The following is a 20,189-nucleotide window of genomic DNA, read 5'->3' on the forward strand; positions in this document are numbered from 1 at the left end:
CCCCCGAGTCACCTAGAGATGCTGCTGCTGGGAGCCGGGGGGAACCCGGAACCAGGACTAAGTCTAAAATCTAAAGTCCAAAACTAGGACCATATCTAAAATGCTAAATAGATATGTAAAACTATATAGAAAATGGCAAAATCACATCTAAAATACCAGATTTACCTCTAAAACGCCAAAATGACATACAAAATACGAAATGAGATGCAAAATGGCAAAACAACATCCAAAATGCCAAATGGATATGCAAAAACTATATCTAAAATGCCAAAATCATATGCAAAATGACATATAAAACGCCAAAACGACATATAAAATGGCAAAACCACATGGAAAACGCCAAAATGACATGTAAAATAGTAAAGCATATCTAAAATGCTAAAAGGATATGCAAAATGGTAAAGCATATCCAAAAATGCCAAAAGTACATACAAAATGACAAAGCATATCCAAAATGCCAAAAGGACATAAAATGGCAAAGCATATCCAAAAATGCCAAAAGGACATGCAAAATGGTAAAGCATATCCAAAATGCTAAAAGGATATGCAAAACCATATATAAAATGGCAAAACGACATCCGAAATGCAATATCCACATCTAAAATGGCAAATCTACATCTAAAATGCAAGATCCACATCCAAAATGGCAAATCTACATCTGAAATGCAAGATCCACATCCAAAATGCCAAAATGCTATGCAAAATGACATGTAAAATGGCAAAGCATATCTAAAATGCCAAAAGGACATCCAAAATGGCAAAGCATATCCAAAATGCCAAAAGGAAATCCAAAACTACATGCAAAACGACATCCAAAATGCCAAAATCACACGCAAAACCACATCCCGATCCCAAACCCAGCGGCCCAGCAGCGGAGGAACGAATGCCGGTGGGCGGGCCTTCGGTGCTGCAAAGGGGGCGAAGGCGGCGTTGGTGAGGCACGCACGGCCAAACCCGGCAGAAAAGTGTTGCCCATGTGCCAGCCAGCACAAGCGGGTATACACACTTCCACCATCGAGTTTTGGCGGCAGAGGCAGAGAATGACTTGGCTGGCTGGCTGGCTGGCTGGCAGGCTTGCTGGCAGGCTCGCTGGCCCGTTCTCTCGTCCAGAAGGCCACAGTGGTGGAGGGTATCGTGGTACAGGCGCAGGAGGAGTGTTGTTGGTGATGGGCGCAGCCTCGAGGCGTGGTCTGGCAGAATTTCCACCCCCCCCCAAAACCTAACGATACGGCAGCGACCTCTTCGGTTGATATTCGGACATTCGGATCGGATCGGATCAACGTAAAGGCGATCCGCTAAGTGACTTTGGAACAAGGCGAGGTCTTTGTTTCCACCACCATCAACAACTTCATTCTGTGATGGGTTGAACCCAGGAGAAGGCTCGGTTCTGGCGAACCAGCGCCAAGACTAACGCTAGGAAATACTGCCTCCTGATTAGTCAAGATTTACCTATACAATATACAGGCGAAATACTGCCTCCTAATTAGTTAAGACGTATACGGTATAAGGGATATAAAGTCCTAATAAGCTAAGACACCGTACGTAAGGGAAGATAAGGAGTTAGAATAAGTACGTAAGGGAAGATAAGGAGCTAGAATAAGTACGTAAGGGAAGGAGTAAGGAGGTGGGGATAATAGTTACCTTCTTACGGTACGTTAGAGGATATAAGGAGAAAGGAAGGATAGTTATTTCTTCCTTCTCTCTCCTTAGATTTATTCTTCTTATTACTAAGTTAACTAGCTAGTTATAGAACTCTTTCTAAACCCTTATATTAGGATAAATCTCCTATTTCTTATACCTTCTCTATATATATTAATAATAGAAATAGATTTATCGTCTATATTAGGTCTAACTCTACCCCTAGAGTAAGTAGCGTAGTTATATTAGATAGTTTAGATATAGAATTAGCGAATAGAAGGTCTAGAATAGCTACTCTAGAACTAGTAGAATAGTGGGAGTATCTCTACTCCTAAGTTAATATTATAGGAGAATAGTAACGTATAGGAACTAATAGCTATATACGAATTATTAGATTAGAAATATTGGAAACTCCCTAAACTCCCTAAGTTTAGCGGAAAGCGGATAGAATTTCGACTATAACTTACGTAGATAAAGACGAAGCTTAGTGTTAATAAGGATAAGGATATTAAGATTATACGATTTTAGTATATATATAGTAGACTATAAGGAGAAGCCCTTACATAAGTTAGTACCTAAGTAGATATAGTCACTTTAATAGACTAGATAATAGTTTAAGGTCTTTTTACGTAACTATAGATAGTATATAAAGACTATAAAGTTACTAAGTGAGTATCTCGGAAACTTAGCTTTATATAGTAAGGGATAAAGACATTTAGTACATTCCTTACTAAATTTAATCGTATAATACTAGACGCTAATGGTCTTAACTAGGATAATTAGGTTAAGAAGACCTTCCTAGCTAACTATCTATTATATAAGCTATAGAATATAATTATAGTAACCTCTATCCCTAGATCCTATAAGGAGTACTATACGTTACTTTATACCGTTAGTACTAACCTAGAGAACCTCTAATATAAGAAGGGACGGGATAAGCTCCGTACGATAAAGGGCTCGTTAACGCTAATTAAGGTTACTCTAGCGGAAGACATAATGGAGTGGGAGCCGTTAGATACTACTACTACGGCCGTTATACGTACGTAGCGCGCTTAATAGGTATCTAAGGAAATATTAGATAAGCGAAAGGAAGTAGAATGCTATCTTCGATACGGATTAGGAGAATACTTTATACGCTAATACTCTCTACTCTTAGTAATACGTCCTTAAGTAGGACATATAGTAACTACGACTATAACTATAGAAGAAGAGAGTAAAGAGGATCTAAAAAACGAGTAGCTCCTAATAAAAGTTACTATTAAAAGCGTACGAAGATTTAGGAAGCCTAATAAGGATTTTAAGACTTAATAGATAAGTTATCTTTCTTAGTACCTTTAATAGTGAATAAAGAGTATTCTATATCTATACTTATAGATTCTAGATATTTATTATATAGTCTCGTTAACGCTTATTTTACTTCTTAATAAAATCTTTAGCGTATATAGATTCCCTCTCGACTTATTATAGGATTTAATAAATTAACGAACTTATTAATCTTAGAAGTAGCTAAATTAAAGATTAATATTAACGGATATAAGAAAACTATCTTCCTATATATTATCCTAAGCTTAACCTCGTATAATATTATATTAGGACTTCCTTAGATAAAACGGAATAATATATAGCTTTATCTAAAGGAGTTCTATCTATATCTAGGATTATAGAGGATATACGTATAAAATAAATTAAAGGCGACCTCCTTAAAGGTTAACTATAGTCTTATAAGTATAGTAGCTTTCTCTCTACTTACGTAATAACAATATAAGTAGAAGAGTATATAAGTATTCGCTATTAGTCTAGCTAATATTAATAAAGCCCTAGCGGTTAAAAAGATAATAGACCCCTATATAAAGCTATTAGAATACCTATACTCCTTCCTTAATATATTTAATAGGATAATAGTAGATAAACTACTATCGCTCTAAGGAAAAGGGGTAGACTATATAATAGACCTTATATAGGATAATAGGAGAACCCCTAAGGTACCTTAGAGTCTACTATATAATATATTAAGAGAAGAACTACTTATTCTATAGAAGATACTTATAGAGCTACTTAATAAGGGGTTTATCTAAGTAAGTAACTTACTAATAGTAGCGCTAGTCCTCTTTATATAGAAGTTAGGGGGAGGACTATAATTCTATATAGACTATTATAGATTAAATAAGATTATAAGGAAGGATCGGTACCTTCTACTATTAATCTACGAAATACTACGGAATATTAAATAAGCTAAATAGTATATAAAGCTTAATATTATCGCGGTATTCTACTAGATTCGTATTATAGAAGGAGATAAATAGAAGACGGCATTCTATACGAGATATAGACTATATAAATAGCTTATTACCCCTTTTAGATTAGTGAACGCGCCTAGTATATTCTAGAAATATATTAATTAGACCTTACGCGACTATCTTAACGTCTTCTACTTAGTCTATATTAATAATATCCTAATCTATTTATATAGGTTATTAGAAGAGTACTAGAGTTATATTTAGAAGGTCCTTAAACGCCTACGTAAGGTAGGACTATAGATTAATATTAATAAGTATGAATTCGAGGTTAAGTTAACGAAATACTTAGGGTTCATTATCGAAGTAGAGAAAGGCCTATAAATAGATCTAGAGAAGGTAAAGGCGATCCTTAACTAGGAAGTCTCTAAATTAATAAAGGAGGTATAAAGCTTTATTAGATTTACGAACTTCTATAGGAAGTTCATATAAGACTTCTCTAAGATCATACTTCCTATTATAACTCTTATACGGAAGGATATAACGTTTTAATAGATAATAGAGATGGACTAAGCCTTCGTACGGCTAAAAAGGATATTTTTAACGGCTCTAATATTAATCCTATTTGACTACGAGAGAGAGACTATTATAGAAGTTAACGCGTTAAAATAGTATATTAGGGGGACGCTCTTCTAAGTTAATAATAAGGGAGTTATACGCTCCTATACCTTCTTCTTAAAGAAGAATTATCTAGCCGAATATAACTATAAGATCTATAATAAGGAAATACTTACTATTATATAATATCTAGAGAAATAGGATACTAAACTATAGAGCGTTAAGAAATTCGAGATTCGGTCCGACTATAAGAATCTCGAATACTTTATATCTATATAAAAACTCACTAAGAGATAAATATATTAGTCCCTTATCCTATTAAGATATAACTTTATAATCTCGTATATTTCTAAAAGGTAAAATATTTAAGTAGATACTCTCTTCTAGAGAGAGTAGAATATATCTTAGGACTAAGAGGATAAAAGACTTTAGTATTATATAGGGCGCCTTATTAAGCTAGAGATACTAGATAGAATAGGATCTAAGGCGCTATAAGTAAATATAATATTGACGAAAGGATTATTAATTAAAGAATAATAGAGATTAGCTTAATAGAATAACTAGATATATTAGGAGACTATTAAGTCTATATAAAGAGGGACCTATATATTCCCCTCTAGTCTAGGTCTAAAAGTATTAATTATAGAATATATTCTTAACGAGGAAGAGTAACTATTATTTTAGGGATAGCGTTAGGTGCTAGAATCAGAGGCTCTCCGTATAGTAATTATTTAATAAGTATATAACTTAAAGATTATTAATTACTTAGGTTAAGAAGAGACGGTGGCCTTAATAGTAAGGTAGTTCTTCTAGTTAAATATACTATAAGATATTTAAAGGTTTATATAGAACTATAATATCTATAGACGGATAAAGGTCTAGAAAGAACGGAAATAGAGGTTTCTAAAGCCTCTCCTAATCCCTAATTAACTATAGAAAGAAGTATTAGTTAATTTTATTACGGAACTCTTAGAAAGTTAGGGCTATATAAATCTAATAGTTATTATAGATTAACTAGAGAAAGGAGTCTTACTTAAACCGTTATATATAATTAAGTTAAAAGACGTAGTAAGAGTCTTCCTATAGATATTCTATTAGTAATATAGACTACTATTAGTAATTATATTAGATTACGGCCCCTAATTTATAAATATACTATAGAAAAGGATCTATTAACTCTTAGGTATTATATAGTAACTATCTATAGCTTACTACCCGGAGATAGATAGATCTACTAAGTAAATAAACTAAATGATTAAAATGTACCTTCGTACGTTTATAAATAGAAAATAGGATAACTAAGTAGAACTCCTACCTATAGCGGAACTAGTAATTAATAATTATAATGTATACTCTATAGGAGTAAGCTTATTCTTCTTACTATATAGATATTACGTTAAGTTACTTTAGATATAAGAACCCCCTCGTATAGTGGAGACTCCTTAAGAACCTATATAATAAGTAGACTTTATTATATAGTGACTCTAAGAGGCGAAAGAATAGGCGTAGTCTTTAATAGCTATTACGTAGTAAAAGTAGGAGAAGAGAATAAATTAAACGCGATAATAGATACTATAATTCTAAGTTAGCGATAAGGTATAGCTTAACTTAAGAAATATATAAATAATATATATTAGTAAGAAACTAGACTAGAAGAATGCGAAGTATACTATTATAGAGATAGTGAGATCTTATAGCTACTACCTAAATACTCCGCTAAGTATTTATAATGTCTTCTACTTAGACCTCCTTCGTATAGCCTTAATAGACTCTCTTAACTTATAGAGAATAGATAATAACTAGCCTACACTAGTAATAGTTAGAGATAATAAAGAATACGAGGTAGAGGCGATCCTAGAAGATAAGGTTATATAAAGAGGAAGAGGATCCTAGAAGTAATATCTAGTGAAATAGACTAGATACGCTAAACTAATATAGGAACCGACTAATGCGCTATAAGACTCCGCTACGCTAGATACGTACGAGACTTCCTAAGTAAGTATAGAAGGAGGGGGGAGTAATATAATAAGTTAAACCTAGGAGAAGGCTTAGTTCTAGTAAATTAGCGCTAAGACTAACGTTAGGAAATACTATCTCCTAATTAGTTAAGATTTACCTATATAATATATAGGTAAAATACTACCTCCTAATTAGTTAAGATATATATAGTATAAGGGATATAAAGTCCTAATAGTTAAGATACCGTACGTAAGGGAAGATAAGGAGTTAGAATAAGTACGTAAGGGAAGATAAGGAGCTAGAATAAGTACGTAAGGAAAGGAGTAAGGAGGTGAGGATAATAGTTACCTCCTTACGGCGCGTTAGAGGATATAAGGAGAAAGGAAGGATAGTTATTCCTTCCTTCTCTCTCCTTAGATTTATTCTCCTTATTACTAGGTTAGCTAGCTAGTTATAGAACTCTTTCTAAACTCTTATAAGTTTATTAATAAAGTCTTCTCCTCTAAAAAACGTAAAGTATTTAAGGTTAGGAATCTACGAGTTAAAGATAGCTAGGGACTGGACGATCCCTAGCTAGATCTAATATATACTAATATATACTAGAGATTAATATTCCTAAAGTAATTAAAGTTAATAAAGCTAGTAGAAGTGATAAAGAACGTACCGAAATCTACGAAGAGTCTACTAAGAGCTATAAGATAGATTCCGTTAATTAGGGGGAAATTAAAGATAATCTTAGAGACACTATTTAAAGAGATAAGATTACCCCTAAGGATTTATCTTAAAATTAGTAGACGAATAGAGATACGGAACCTAATAAATCCTTATAAGAAAGGAATTAGTCTAACTCTAAAGTATTATAAGGAGCTAAAAAGGTAGTTCACTTAAAATACTTTACCTTTTTTAGCGATAAGGAAGACTAAGACTCTAACTATATAAGTAAGATATTAGATACTAACGAAGATTTAATATTAATAACCTTAGAAAAGGATACGCTAGCTCCTAAGAAGGAGAAAAGTAAATTTATCTTAATACTAACTAGATAGGTTTAGGGTCTACTATATACCTTAAGGCTAGACCCGAACCGTTACGATATATACTTTCGTAAAAGAGTAGACTACAATCAGAACATTACGAATGAAGATAGATATATATAATATAAGACTTAAAATTAGACATATATTAATTAGATGGAAAGCTACTATGAGAGTTTAGAAAGAGTTCTATAACTAGCTAGCTAACCTAGTAATAAGGAGGATAAATCTAAGGAAAGAGAAGGAAGAAATAGCTATCCTTCCTTTCTCCTTATATCCTCTAACGCGCCGTAAGAAGGTAACTATTATTCTCACCTTCTTACTCCTTTCCTTATATACTTATTCTAGCTCCTTATCTTCCCTTACGTACTTATTCTAACTCCTTACCTTCCCTTACGTACGGTGTCTTAGCTGTCAGGACTTTATATCCCTTGCACCGTGTGCGTCTTGACTAATTAGGAGGCAGCATTTCGCCTGTACATTATATAGGCAAATCTTGACTAATTAGGAGGCAGTATTTCCTGGCGTTGGTCTTGGCGCTGGTTCGCCAGAACTGAGCCTTCTCCTGGGTTCAACCCATCATAACTAGAGACGATATCGATAACGATATTAATGAATATTCACTTAGACGCTAGATATCGCGACACTTAAATAAAGTCTATTAAGGATAAGGTAGTTACTATGCTAGCCGAATAGATTAAAACTCTATCCCTCGAACCTCTAAGTTATAAAGAGGCTATATCGGCTCCTGATACATTAAGGTTTAGAGAAGCGATAGAGGCTAAAACGCTGAAAGTTTAAAATGCTGGAAGTCTTTTCCGGCGGTATAGGTGTTGTTATTTATTATTTAAAAAAATAATTTTCCATTAGATAGAATTCTTAGCGGTATAGACTAATTATAGGCCGTATCTCGGGTCGCGCGATATAGGGTTTTTTATTATGATAGCGTAATTACCACTAGTACGTAGCCTTTATTCCCCGCATAACCTCTTACGTAGCCTACGAATTTTTCAATTTTTCAACTTTTCGACTTTTTGTTTTTATTTTGGTCGGAAAACACTTCCGGGATATTAACTTTTTTTAACTTTTTAATTTTTTGTCTACTCTAGCCGGAAACTACTTCCGGAAACCACTTCCAGCATTAACTTATTAACTTTATTACATCGACTCGGTAAGAAACCACTTCTAGTATGTTAACGTCTATAGGAAGGAATGGGGCGCTAGTGATTGAGTAAAGATAGGTTTGATAGGATAAATGTTCTTATAAGTTTGTGCGGTAAGGAACGGCGCGTAGGTAACTAAGCAATGAGATCTTTAGCGGTAAGGAATGGTGTGTAGGTGATTACGTAATGAGAGATTTAGCGGCGCAGACTGTTTCTACAAGTTTTTGTGGCATAGAGCGGCGCGTAGGTGATCGATCGCAAAGCGATTTGGTAATAAGGGTTGTTCCTAGCGAGGTCTGGCAATATTGACACGACGCTCTGGCGACAGAATGTTAACTTGTTGCACCGACTTGGCTAAAACCACTTCTAGTATGTCAACATGTTAACTTGTTAACGTTGTTGCACCGACTCGGCCACCTTGTGGATGAGACAGTATCGAGATGTGATTGTCACCTCGATCTTTGGGCATATGAACATCGATCATTTCAAGAAACCACTTCCAGCATGTCAACGTTGTTGCATCGACTCGGCCAGGTGGAACTCCACTCACTGACTCTGTATGGCGTCTGCACTTGCTCGTGCAGGAGGGGATGCTGGGCGACGAGATTGTGATGCGAGGCAGCCAGCTTTGGATGGTGCTGGCGGGCCGTCTCGAGGCGGAGGATCAGCGTGATGGCGCTCTGGCTCGGGCGCCGGTGACACCATGGACCGACGAGACTGCGGCTGCTGATCGATTCTGATCGAACAGCCGGTTTCTGTTGCCGCGACCGGTTCGACGAATCCGGCGTGGCCAGCGCAGAGAGTCTTCAATGCTATGGTTCATGGAGCGTAGGATACCGCCTTCGAGGCCGCGAGCTCCATGAGCATCAAGACCGTGCGTGATGAAAACAGACAAGTTTGAGTGGCCCTGGATCGCAAACGACCCTCGTACGACCGCCACTCCCGCCCTCGCTGTCCTGGTGCAACATCGGCGCAAGTCGTCGACAGTCGATGCTTCCCATAGCCTTGGAGGGATCGGCCTTCGCATTCGACCTCTCCTTATCCCGCCAAGTCTCGGTCAAGTCGATCTTGCCGGTTGAGGAGTTCCTGCGACGGGACCGCTGGGGGAAAAAGCTCATGGCCGTCCGCAGCCACTTTGGGCATCGAAAGGCCCAGCTGTGTGGCACTAAGGCGAGACAGTCACTCACGCGAGCGTGGGCGAGTGATCCTACCACCGGGTGCGAAGTCCACTAGGTCTGAAGTCCCTGGCCTCGTGGCAGGACGGGACGCTACTGCTGTGCACTCGCCAAGTGGTTTCCGGCCAGGTGGAACGATCAAACCCGTGGCGAATGCGGGAGATTGATTCCACTCCCCCAAGCATACCTCAAGCTCTTCTTTCGCAACTATCATTGTCAATACATGGAGCGATCTTTGGTGGGTAGCAGATCGCAGCTATGCTACGACTTTGCAATCACAACGGCCGAGTTGGTCTGCAACGGCGCAGAAAGCTCTGGACAGGAAGCCTGCGAAGGAGGAACGGTCTTTAATATTAAGCGAGTCGAGAACATGTGTTCGACCATAGAACCGCCTCCTCAGCGACGGAATGGACCAGTCGCTCCTGCCTTGTCCGTTCCCCTAACCCGTCACGGGCGGGCGCGAAGTAGAGTAATCGACCGAGCTCGAGCGGTGGCATAACTTAATACGGCGGCGCCGGCACGGGTCACGTACGCTAGCATAGAGGTCTAGCGAAGACGCCCTCCGGCGCCGACTACGGATTCCGCTCGTCTAGCTATTTAAGCTTCGACGCTAATCTTTAAGCGCTATTCGAACAGATAGAATCTGGCAGTAAGAAAACGGTAAATGTCGCGAGGATTCAGCCCCTTGTACTTTACTTCAGGTTCATTCTCTGCTGCGCACAACGAGGACACTCTATCGATTGCACAACAAAAGAACTAGAGGTCTCTGGTTGAGGTACCCAATTGGCAACAACCTGACCCCCATCCGCTGACAAATCTGGTCGCGCCCACCTAGCCAGGCACCCAGGGAGCGTTATTTGGAGGAAGTGCCGAAGGAGATGGGTCGTCCATTGCATTACACGGTAGGACCAAGCATTCCGAGCACGAACTGCTGGAGTTACGAATGACTGCAAAGACACACCCGGCCGCGCAAAGGAAAAGGGGCCTTTGTTCGTCCTGACTCAGCCGAGCAGCCCTCCTCCGTCCAGGTTGATCGCTTGGGTTGAGTGAGGGTTGCGTGGGTGCGGGCGGGCGGACCAGGGGAACTTTAGGACCTTTCGCCCCTCACCCCCGTCATATCCAACAATCATGCTCGCAGGCGCTCCGCCACGTGAACTCGACCAAACGCGCTCCATGCAAGCATTGGAATGCGCCAGATGCTTGGCCAGTGAGGTTGCTTGGACCTGTCCCGCAGACTTGTTCTCTGGAAAGAGGATATTCAGGGTTGTCTGGTCGGGGAACCGGCGGGGCTTCAGATCGGATGGTCCAGGCTATGCCTTTCATTGTTTGAACAGGCGCCAGGCGCCCCAAAGGTCCAAGCATGGGTTCAACCCGCCCTTGACAAGGTAACGGAAGAGAGCGAGGTCGGCCGACCCTCAGGAAAACGGATGGCGCTCAACGCTGGGTGGGCACTGACATTCACCCCCCGCCCTTCATACCAAGTTTCCATCGAGGAGCACGAAAAAGCACATGGAGCCGCAAGGACAGGAGCCGTCAAAGCTAGAAGCAACACTATTAAGCTATCGGTGCACTATGAAAAAAGTTCACTGTGAAAAGCCATGCTCAAACACCCGCCTTCCCGACGTGAACATGTCGACCTCTTGGGCGGTTCAAATCCAGAGCGCCTGGGCATGGCGGCTTCGCCTCTTCGGGTGCTCGAGCAGTGGTGACACACTGCCGCCATGAGCATCCTTTGTCCACCCATCAGGGAATATCTCTGACCTCGCCAGAAGGACGGCCGACAACCTCCTTTGGCCCCCCCCCCCTTCATTGTCCCCCTCGTCCTTTCTGGCCAAGTTGTTTTCCCAATTCGACCCGGTCACGGAAACCCTCCCACGACCAATCCACAGGCGGGGAGATCAGTGACTTAGTGCTCGAGCGGCAGTGACACACTGAGCCATGAGCATCCCTTCGCCACCCTGTGCTCCCCAAGATAGCTCATGAAGTCGGAGCGCCGTGCGTAGTGAACTTGTAGGGGCTCGTCGTCGGGGAACAGCGGTACGCTTGGAATGCGGGAGAAATCAATAGTCGGCACGTCTCTTTCGTCGTTGAATCGAGGAAGGCGCTCGCCGGCGTCGAGCTCGCTGAGACCCAAGCCTTCGGGGAACCAAAGATCCGCTGTCCCCAAGCGGAAGGCCTCGGCAAACTGCAGATGGTTCTGCTCCCCAAATTTCACGCTTAGCCACCGGCGTCGTGTTTGGTTGTCCACTTCTTCAAATTGAGGCTTCATTTCTTCCTCAGGGTCGTCAATCGTGAACCTCTCCATGCCGAGATAGCGATCCCGCACCAACCAAAAGCTCTTGTCAATTGGATGGAAGACCATATGAAATACACCAAAAACGCCGTCTTCCACCGTGTAATACGGGTCTTGATTAATCACTCTTCCCACAGGGAGGCCGAACCGTAGAGGGAGAACAGGTTCTTCTTCGGTATTAGAGCCGCGCTCTACTTGAAGAGCCGGGTCGAACTCATGAATAAGGTCCATAAACTCCTCATTCTTGTCAGGTGTAGTTGCGCCGGCAGCGTTCATTGGCATCAAAGAAGTATCGGGGTCGAAGTACAACGGGTCAGGCTGAGTTTGAATCCGAAAGATACGTAGCGTGTCGTAGACGCCACAAAGAAATATACTAAAAGTGTATTCGTCATCTTGAGTGAAGTCGAACCGGTGAAGCCATTGAAAAAATTCTTTGAGACAGCCAGAGCCGATCCATGATAAAGACTTGAGGCATGGTATAGGCCCAGGGTATGGTAAGGGGTCCGCAACCTTGGACGCCTTTCCCATTTCGATTTCGCGGAGTGTGATTGTCCTTCCGTACTCATGTTGTGCCACAAAATACGTCACCCGGTCTCTGGGACGAGGTATAAGCTTCCTTTCTTTTTCTTTTTCTTCGCTTGCTTCCTCGTCTACTGCTTTCCTTGCTCTCTTCTCTGCTTCTTCTATTGCGTTCTGTGTAGGAGTCATCGTGAGTTGACTCTCGCAGGACTCGAGAAGGTTGGGAGGGACGGCAATACTTTCGACTCGCTGGTCTGGATATGAATGGGATTGACGTGATCAACAAGGTGTTTTGGGACCAAGACGAGGCAAGAGTGAAGAGATGACAACCGTGGAGAAGTGCAAGGGTCAAGACTCACGAGGACTGCATTCACGACCTCGCTCAGACTGCATTCAAGACTGCAGTCAGGCTTGGCACCCCATGGAGTTGCCCTCAATTGGGAGTCTACGCACCTGCCGCAGCATGGGGGCAGCTCTCCTGCACTGCAAGCCGCACGGGGCTGCAAATCAAAATCTAGGCACTGCTCGATTGGAACCATGTCTCTAGACGAGTCGGTCTAGACGAGTCGGTTCCTCAATGGCGCCCATGAGCCAAGCTGGCCACGAATCCCAGTGAGTCGGTGCGAAGGACTTTGAGTCGTTGGTGTATACAGAGCTGGTGCCAGGTCTTTGATCTCCATCGAAACTTTTGATTCTGTCGGCTTTGTTCCAGACCGATTTGTCTCGAAAGTTGCTAAAAAAAACCCAACAACAACAAAATGTTTCAACTTCTAGCCTCGCTCTCAGCTTGAGGTTGAGAATCACCCCCCTGAATCGTGAGCAAGTCCATCAGGCACAGATTTGACTCATCGCAGACTTAGGAATCAGTCGCACGAGCGATAATGTCTGAGAGCATTGGTTTCCTTTCCGAGATGACAGAAGACAAACAACACCAGTGGTGGGAACGCCTACTTTCCATCTGGTCTGTTTGAATTGCACAAAGGATATGTGTGCTTGTTCCCGTGGATCAAGGCTGTGAGATGGGCAGATGCCTCAACTGCGCTGCTACTTCAACAAAGGATATGTGTTCTTGTTCCCATGGATCAAGGCTGTGAGATGGGCAGATGCCTCAACTGCACTGCCACTTCCACAAAGCGAGCACTCAGATGATGATCGGGAGCTGTTTCACGATACGACAATGCTCATACAGACGGTACGTGATATAAGGGAAGTACTCCAGGACCGAGATGTGAGTGTTCTATACACATTTCCTTCATCATTTCCTTCATCATGGCTGGTTCCAACGAGATGAGCACTTCTGCTGACTTTGAAGACTTTTGGAAGCTGTCAGATCGCGACCTCACGAACCTCACGAACGACGACACGATCAAAATCTTGACCGCCGGGGTCAAGAACATGTCCAGCATTGCCAAATGTGCGCAAGATCTGCTTTCCGAAAACGCCCTCCTCCAGAAATACTTGACATACCAGCGCCTGGTCAAAGTCCTCGATTTCGTTTCGAAGGGAGCACGGTTACTCCACCCCAACCCGAAGTCAGATCCCCTGACGAAAACCATTGACGACTTTGCGGGCCTCTTGGACGACCTCAAGGGCGACCTTGCTCAAGAGGATGATGACCAAAACAAAATACCCAATTCGTCGGCGATTGAGCTTCTCCTGGAGCTATTCTACAAGGCTATGCCTGAGGTGCCTGAAGATATCGGTACGTGATCGGCAATATTGGTATATCCAGGTGACTGATTGATTGCAGATGAATTCGTGCTGGCCTTCGAAGCCCGATTCGGCAAATACTTCACACAAGCCAACCATTGCGGGTTGCCCTCGGTCGTTTTTATATGCTTTGCACCCCATGGCATCATTATCACAGCTACTGCAGCGAGATGGCAGTTATCCTTGGAAAACAATGAGACGACACCAAACAAACGAGAGGTCGAGTTTGATGGGGTCAAAGTCAATATGAGACGGATGCGGAACAAGCGCTTCCAATTCAGCTTGACAGAGAAGCCAAAGCAGTGGAAACTATTCGAGAAAGCGCACGACAAATGGCGGAAGCCGAAGAATGACCACACAATGAGCTACGAGCTGCAGAAACAACATTTCGAAGGCTTCGACCACTTGACTGCCCATGGAGGCGCATTCCATGTCCTGGCTGGAGCCGGCAGCATCCTCGAAATCTACGCCCCTTGCATCAAATGCCGCTACTTGCACCGGTTTGCATATATCGGCCCGAAGCCTATCGACAACCGACTCACGGAGGGGAGATGCTACTATGGTAACTGCGCCGAAGATCTATGCCATGAGTTGTTACTGAAGAACAAAGCATTAGACCGGCAGCCGAATACGTCTCTGTGCTGAACAAAGGCACCCTTCAACCACCAACCAACCATCTTAACCCCCCGCCCGTCTTCATCACAACCGACCTGCAATCCCTTCTTCTTCGCCTTGGTCGTCCACAATCCGCCGTCGCCTTTCTTCCCCCCACCAGAAACTCTGCGCCTGTGTGGGCAGCTTCTGAGCATGATCTGTCAGCGTGGTGAGCAAAAGGTTTGTTGCACGCGAAAATGGTACCGAGAGTGAGGGAGGCCATCTCCAGTCGATCTGGTTTTGTACATATATGTGGCGTCACTTCAGGTGTGGCCCGGGGTCGGCGGCATATGGCAGATGCATTCTTGTTGGCGCGCCTCAGATAGCCGAGCGCTGGTCGCTCCCTCGTTGGTTAGCATTCATTCATGTATTGTCCGAGAGTTTCTTTCGTTTCGGCCCCAGCAGCGAGCAACATGAAAATATCCCATGTTGAATGGAATCGGTGCTCAGGTCACATGGCGAGATGCTCGGGTCTGGCTCGCTCGCTCGCTGGGGCCCGTCGGCGGTTTCGGGGGGGGGGGGGGGGGGGGGGTCCTTTAGGCATCCCCACTACCTTTAGATACCCTAATTAAGATCCTTCAGGCGCCCCTAACGTCCTGCACGACAGCCGCGCCAACGACCATGGCGCGGGTGGAAAAGTTGAAATTCCAGGAGTGCCCAAGATCCAAGTCGAGGGGGACTTCTCAACATTCTCGAGTGGCAGCGAAAAGCTTAAATTCCAGAGGGTGCACTTCTCGAGACTTCTCCAGGCAGCGAGAGTTTAAATTCCAGAGGGTGCACTTCTCGAGACTTCTCCAGGCAGCGAGGGAGCTGAAAACCGCTGAAAACGCTCAAAGTTGAAAATGCTGGAAGTCTTTTCCGGCGGTGCAGGTTGTCATTTATCTTGGTCATTTGTCATTTGAAAAAATATTATTCTGTCTGACAGAATTCTTGGCGGTATGGACCAATCACAGGCCGTGCCTGAGGTCGCGCGACATGGGGTTGTTTTGTCATGACAACGTGACCACATGACAACGCCACCACCACATTGCCTTTGTCCCCCGCACAACCCCTCACCACACAGCACTTTTGAACTTTTCACGTTTCACTTTTCAACTTTTTTCCACTCTGGCCGGAAATCACTTCCGGAATGTCAACTTTTTTGCGATGCACACCCACTCTGGCAGTACACGCCGGAAACCACTTCCAGAATGTCAACTTTTTGGCACCCACAGTACCACAGTACACAACTCAGTCTGCAACGCACTCACTCACTCACGTCTTCCACCAACATGATTGCGTACGTGTCGGAAGTAGCCACTTGAACTTTGCACTTGGACTTTTCAAAGTCGGCTACTGAGAGGGGTGCCTGAGCTACCTACTAAAGGAGCGACAGTAGGTCCGCAAAAGTCACCGGACACTAGTCGCTTGGCACCCACACCACCGAATAGACGTGTACAATTCAATTGATTATTTCTCAACCACCATCGCTTCATTTATTGTTTAATTGTTATAGAGATGCCTTCGAGACGTGCATATTCTGATTTTGAGCGCGGAACAGTATATGGCCTTCATCTAGCTGGTAAATCTGTACGCGAAATTGCGACTACCATAAACATCCCGAAATCGATAGTGTTAGATATACTACAGAATCCACAACCAGATAAGAGCGCTCGGACTAGACGGCCTAAAAAGCTTTCTAAGCGTTTAGAAAGGCTCATTCTACGTATAGTTAAGCTCTCGCCTAAGATCTCGTACGCTGAGCTGAGAAAAAGGCTTTAACTTGATGTCTCGGACGATACTATTTCTCGCCTACTTAGAGACAATAGGATTAAGAAATGACTCGCGAAAAAGCGTCCTAGGCCTACGGACGAACGTACTAAATAGCGCTTTGAATAGGCCATGGCCCATAAGGACTAGACGTGGGAGGATTAGCTCAAAGTCGTCTAGAGCGACGAATACTCTATTTAACGCGGTAGCAGTAATAAGAGAGAATGGGTCTTCCGTACGCCTAAGTAGAAATGGGATAGCGATAAAATCACTACTAAAGGTATATCTAGAGATTTCTCTATTATGATTTAGGTAGCGATCTTTAGCGAGGGCGAATCTTCCGATATATATATCTTATTCCGTAATTAGAAGTTAGTAAAGATGGGCTCCTTAGCGAATTCCTATATCTAAGTCCTCGCTAATAATATTCTAGTAGTCTAGGAGCCTAGGAGGATATTTAGGCCCTGCTTGGCTCGACAGCGCTTTTGACACCCAAAAGCGCTTGTGGCAGAACAGGCCAAGCCGCGTCGTCTCTGGCGCCGTCACGCCTAATTTACTAGGCGCGATCCCTGACTAGGCATAGATCGGCCGCCATGACGTTCCTGATTTTCCTGTAGGCAAACGAGTCGATTGAGCGCAGTTAAGACCTCGTCGTTAGCTGTTTATATAGCATTCCTTAGTGTTGATGGCCCTACCTACCTACCTAGCGATCTCTGTCCAATCTACCGCCATAGTTGGACCTGTCCTCGCGTTCCTGTTTATGCTATTCGCTAGCAAAATCGCTAATAGGTTTAATCGCGAGCCCCTTTACTCGAATCCTCGCCGTGGCGCTGAATTATTAATCGATTGGCGACGTAGACCAGTCCTTTTATACCGCAATCTGGGGTGTTCGATTGAGACATTTGACGACCTCGTCGCCTAGGTCCGTGATAATGGAGGCTTATAAGATTTACGCTATATGACTGTCGAGGAGAGGAGAAGGTGGCGATCTTCCTGTTTATCTGCCGATTTGGTGCTACATAGGCTATTGCGCTAATAGTGTTCTCTCGAGGTCCTTAGGGTATCTCATACTTATTCAACTTGATCCTGAAGACCTTGTTACCGTTATATCTATAGGTTGTAACGTAGCTAACGATAGATACACCGGTTCCGCCTTTCATCCGTAATAACAGTAAGTTCTAGCCCTACTTTAAGGACTGCGTTAGGGCTCTAGATGGGACTTATATATAGGTTTTCCTTAACTATTCGACCCTAGGCGAAGAGGGGGTAGGCGCCTAGCGTAATCGTAAAGGCATATTGATACAGAACGTCCTTAGAATCGCCTCGTTCAATCTGCAGTTCTAGCTAGTCTATCCTAGCTAGGAGGGCTCTGCCTACGATAGTACTGTCCTGAAAGATGCCCTGGCGACAGAGGCGTTTCGGCCTCCTCTAGGTCGCTATTTCCTTGCGGACGCTGGGTACTATAACGCCTCGTTTATGTTGGTTCCTTACGACGGTGTCCGATACTACCTAAAGGAGTGGTTACGCGAGGGCGTTAATAAACCGCGTAATAAGGAGGAGCTATTTAACCTAAGGCATTTCACGTTAAGGAATACGATCGAGAGGTTATTTAGCGTGTTTAAACGTAAGTTTAAGATACTTAGTGGTAGGAATGAGTACTTAATTGAGAAGTAAATCGACCTTATAATTACGCTTACGATAGTATTTAACTTTATCGCTCAGCGCGATCGAGACGACGAGGATCTTAATCTGGCCCTTTTAGACATCGTAAATAGCACAGATATTGACGTTCCTAGGCCTCCGCGCTAGTCTATCTAGGTAGGTAGACGAGTTCGCAAAGAGATGGATGAAGTAAGAGATTGGATCGCAGAGAGGATGTGGCTAGATTATTAATAGTATTGGATAGGTAGATGAAGCGTATGAAATTCGACATGTTACTACTACCTAGTCGATCGACCTCAGTCCGTCAGGTTACGAATCTCGTCCATTAACTAAGCCTCCTGTAACCTAGGCTATAATTCAACGAACATCTTAGCGTAAGCGCTGACTACCTTGATCGCCTTTATCATCTCTATCTCAGTCAATTTGTCCAGGTAGACGTCTTAAAGCGATCGAATCGCTATCTGTTTGACGGTCTTCTCTTACCGCTTAGCGTTTAGGCGTCTCGATCTCTCATCTTTCCTCTCTTAAGACCTTAGTTTTTGTTCCTCTATAATCGAGTCTACGAGGACTCTTATCGTTCGATTAAATTTAGCTGATCCTACCTTCTTCTTTTACCTTACCGGAGTGACGTCCTAGTCTATGGCGATCTTAAGTTTATCTGGATCTTCAGATTTACGCTTTCGATCGATCGCTGGAATGGCTAAACCACCTTCAATCGACGCTAGAAAACCCTCCTCCTCACTCTCACGTTGAGACTCAGTTAAATCGATCGAATCCTTAAGCGCTCTATATTGATCTCGCGTAAGTCTCCCTATCGCTATTAACCTAGAAAAGATCTCCTTAAGGGCTTATTTATGCGGCATCGCATACGTCTTAAACCACACATAGTCCTTAAGAGGCCCTTCAGTAAGCGATTACTAGTTTTCCTCCTCCGTAGAGAACTACCTAGTGGATTTATCGAACGAATAGCCTGTCTTTTCATATAACTTTAAGAATAGCTCTCATTTAGCCTTCTAACTAGCCCTCTTCGAGTTTAATCGGTCTATATTTACCTATGGAAATCTAACCTTCATTACGCTAATAACGTCTCTATAGAAATCTGCCTTGAATCGCTTACCTATACGGCCTTCCTTTTTGCCTTTTTTAAGTAGTTCTAGATATAGTAACTCCTCCTCGCTCGACTATTTCTCGCCTAGTATCTTACTCTGCTTCCTTTGCAAATTACTAGCTATCTAGAGGATAGCAAAAGGCGAGATATTCAATAGGAAAAGGGGGTGAATATCACATAGATTACAGCGATTGCATAACTACCTAGTGGGGGCTAAAAGCGCATGTAAACGTAGTAATTCGTCGCGTTTATACGCTTATGAAATTGTGGATATACAAGAGGCGCTATAACCTGTGGCGTTCGATGGCTTTTACACTAAAAATTTGGTGGATTTGACATAATCAAAAGCGCCTGTGTAGCTAAGGACCTGTTCTGGCATAAGCGCTTTTGGTCAGATTGGGGGCCAAAAGCGCTCAAAAGCGCTCAGCCAAGCAGGCCCTTATATAGGATAACGTCCCTATATATAACGCTAAAAAGGTTAAGTAGTAGCTAGATATTTATGGAATAGATATTACGGATTAATCGTCATATTTACTAGATTTAAACCCTATTAAGAACCTCTGGTTTGAGCTTAAATGCCTCGTTAACGTAATCGATCTAGAGCTTTAGTGTATAATAGGAGAGTCGTAAGAGGTCCTCGATCGCTTTATAAGAGCTATCGCTAGGGCCTGGG

General features: G+C 42.9%; 1 protein-coding gene across 1 annotated transcript; it reads right to left on the reverse strand.

The window, feature by feature from the left end:
- Positions 1–11,727: 11,727 nt before the first annotated feature.
- PV07_08690 (uncharacterized protein) lies at positions 11,728–12,822 on the reverse strand (the record flags this gene model as incomplete). The annotated part of the gene is made up of 1 exon (XM_016395884.1): positions 11,728–12,822. The coding sequence occupies one exon, from the start codon at positions 12,820–12,822 to the stop codon at positions 11,728–11,730; it is 1,095 nt and encodes a 364-aa protein (XP_016245740.1).
- Positions 12,823–20,189: the final 7,367 nt, after the last annotated feature.

This window comes from Cladophialophora immunda (genome assembly GCF_000835495.1).
Source record: "Cladophialophora immunda strain CBS 83496 unplaced genomic scaffold supercont1.5, whole genome shotgun sequence".
Lineage (NCBI taxonomy): Eukaryota > Fungi > Ascomycota > Eurotiomycetes > Chaetothyriales > Herpotrichiellaceae > Cladophialophora > Cladophialophora immunda.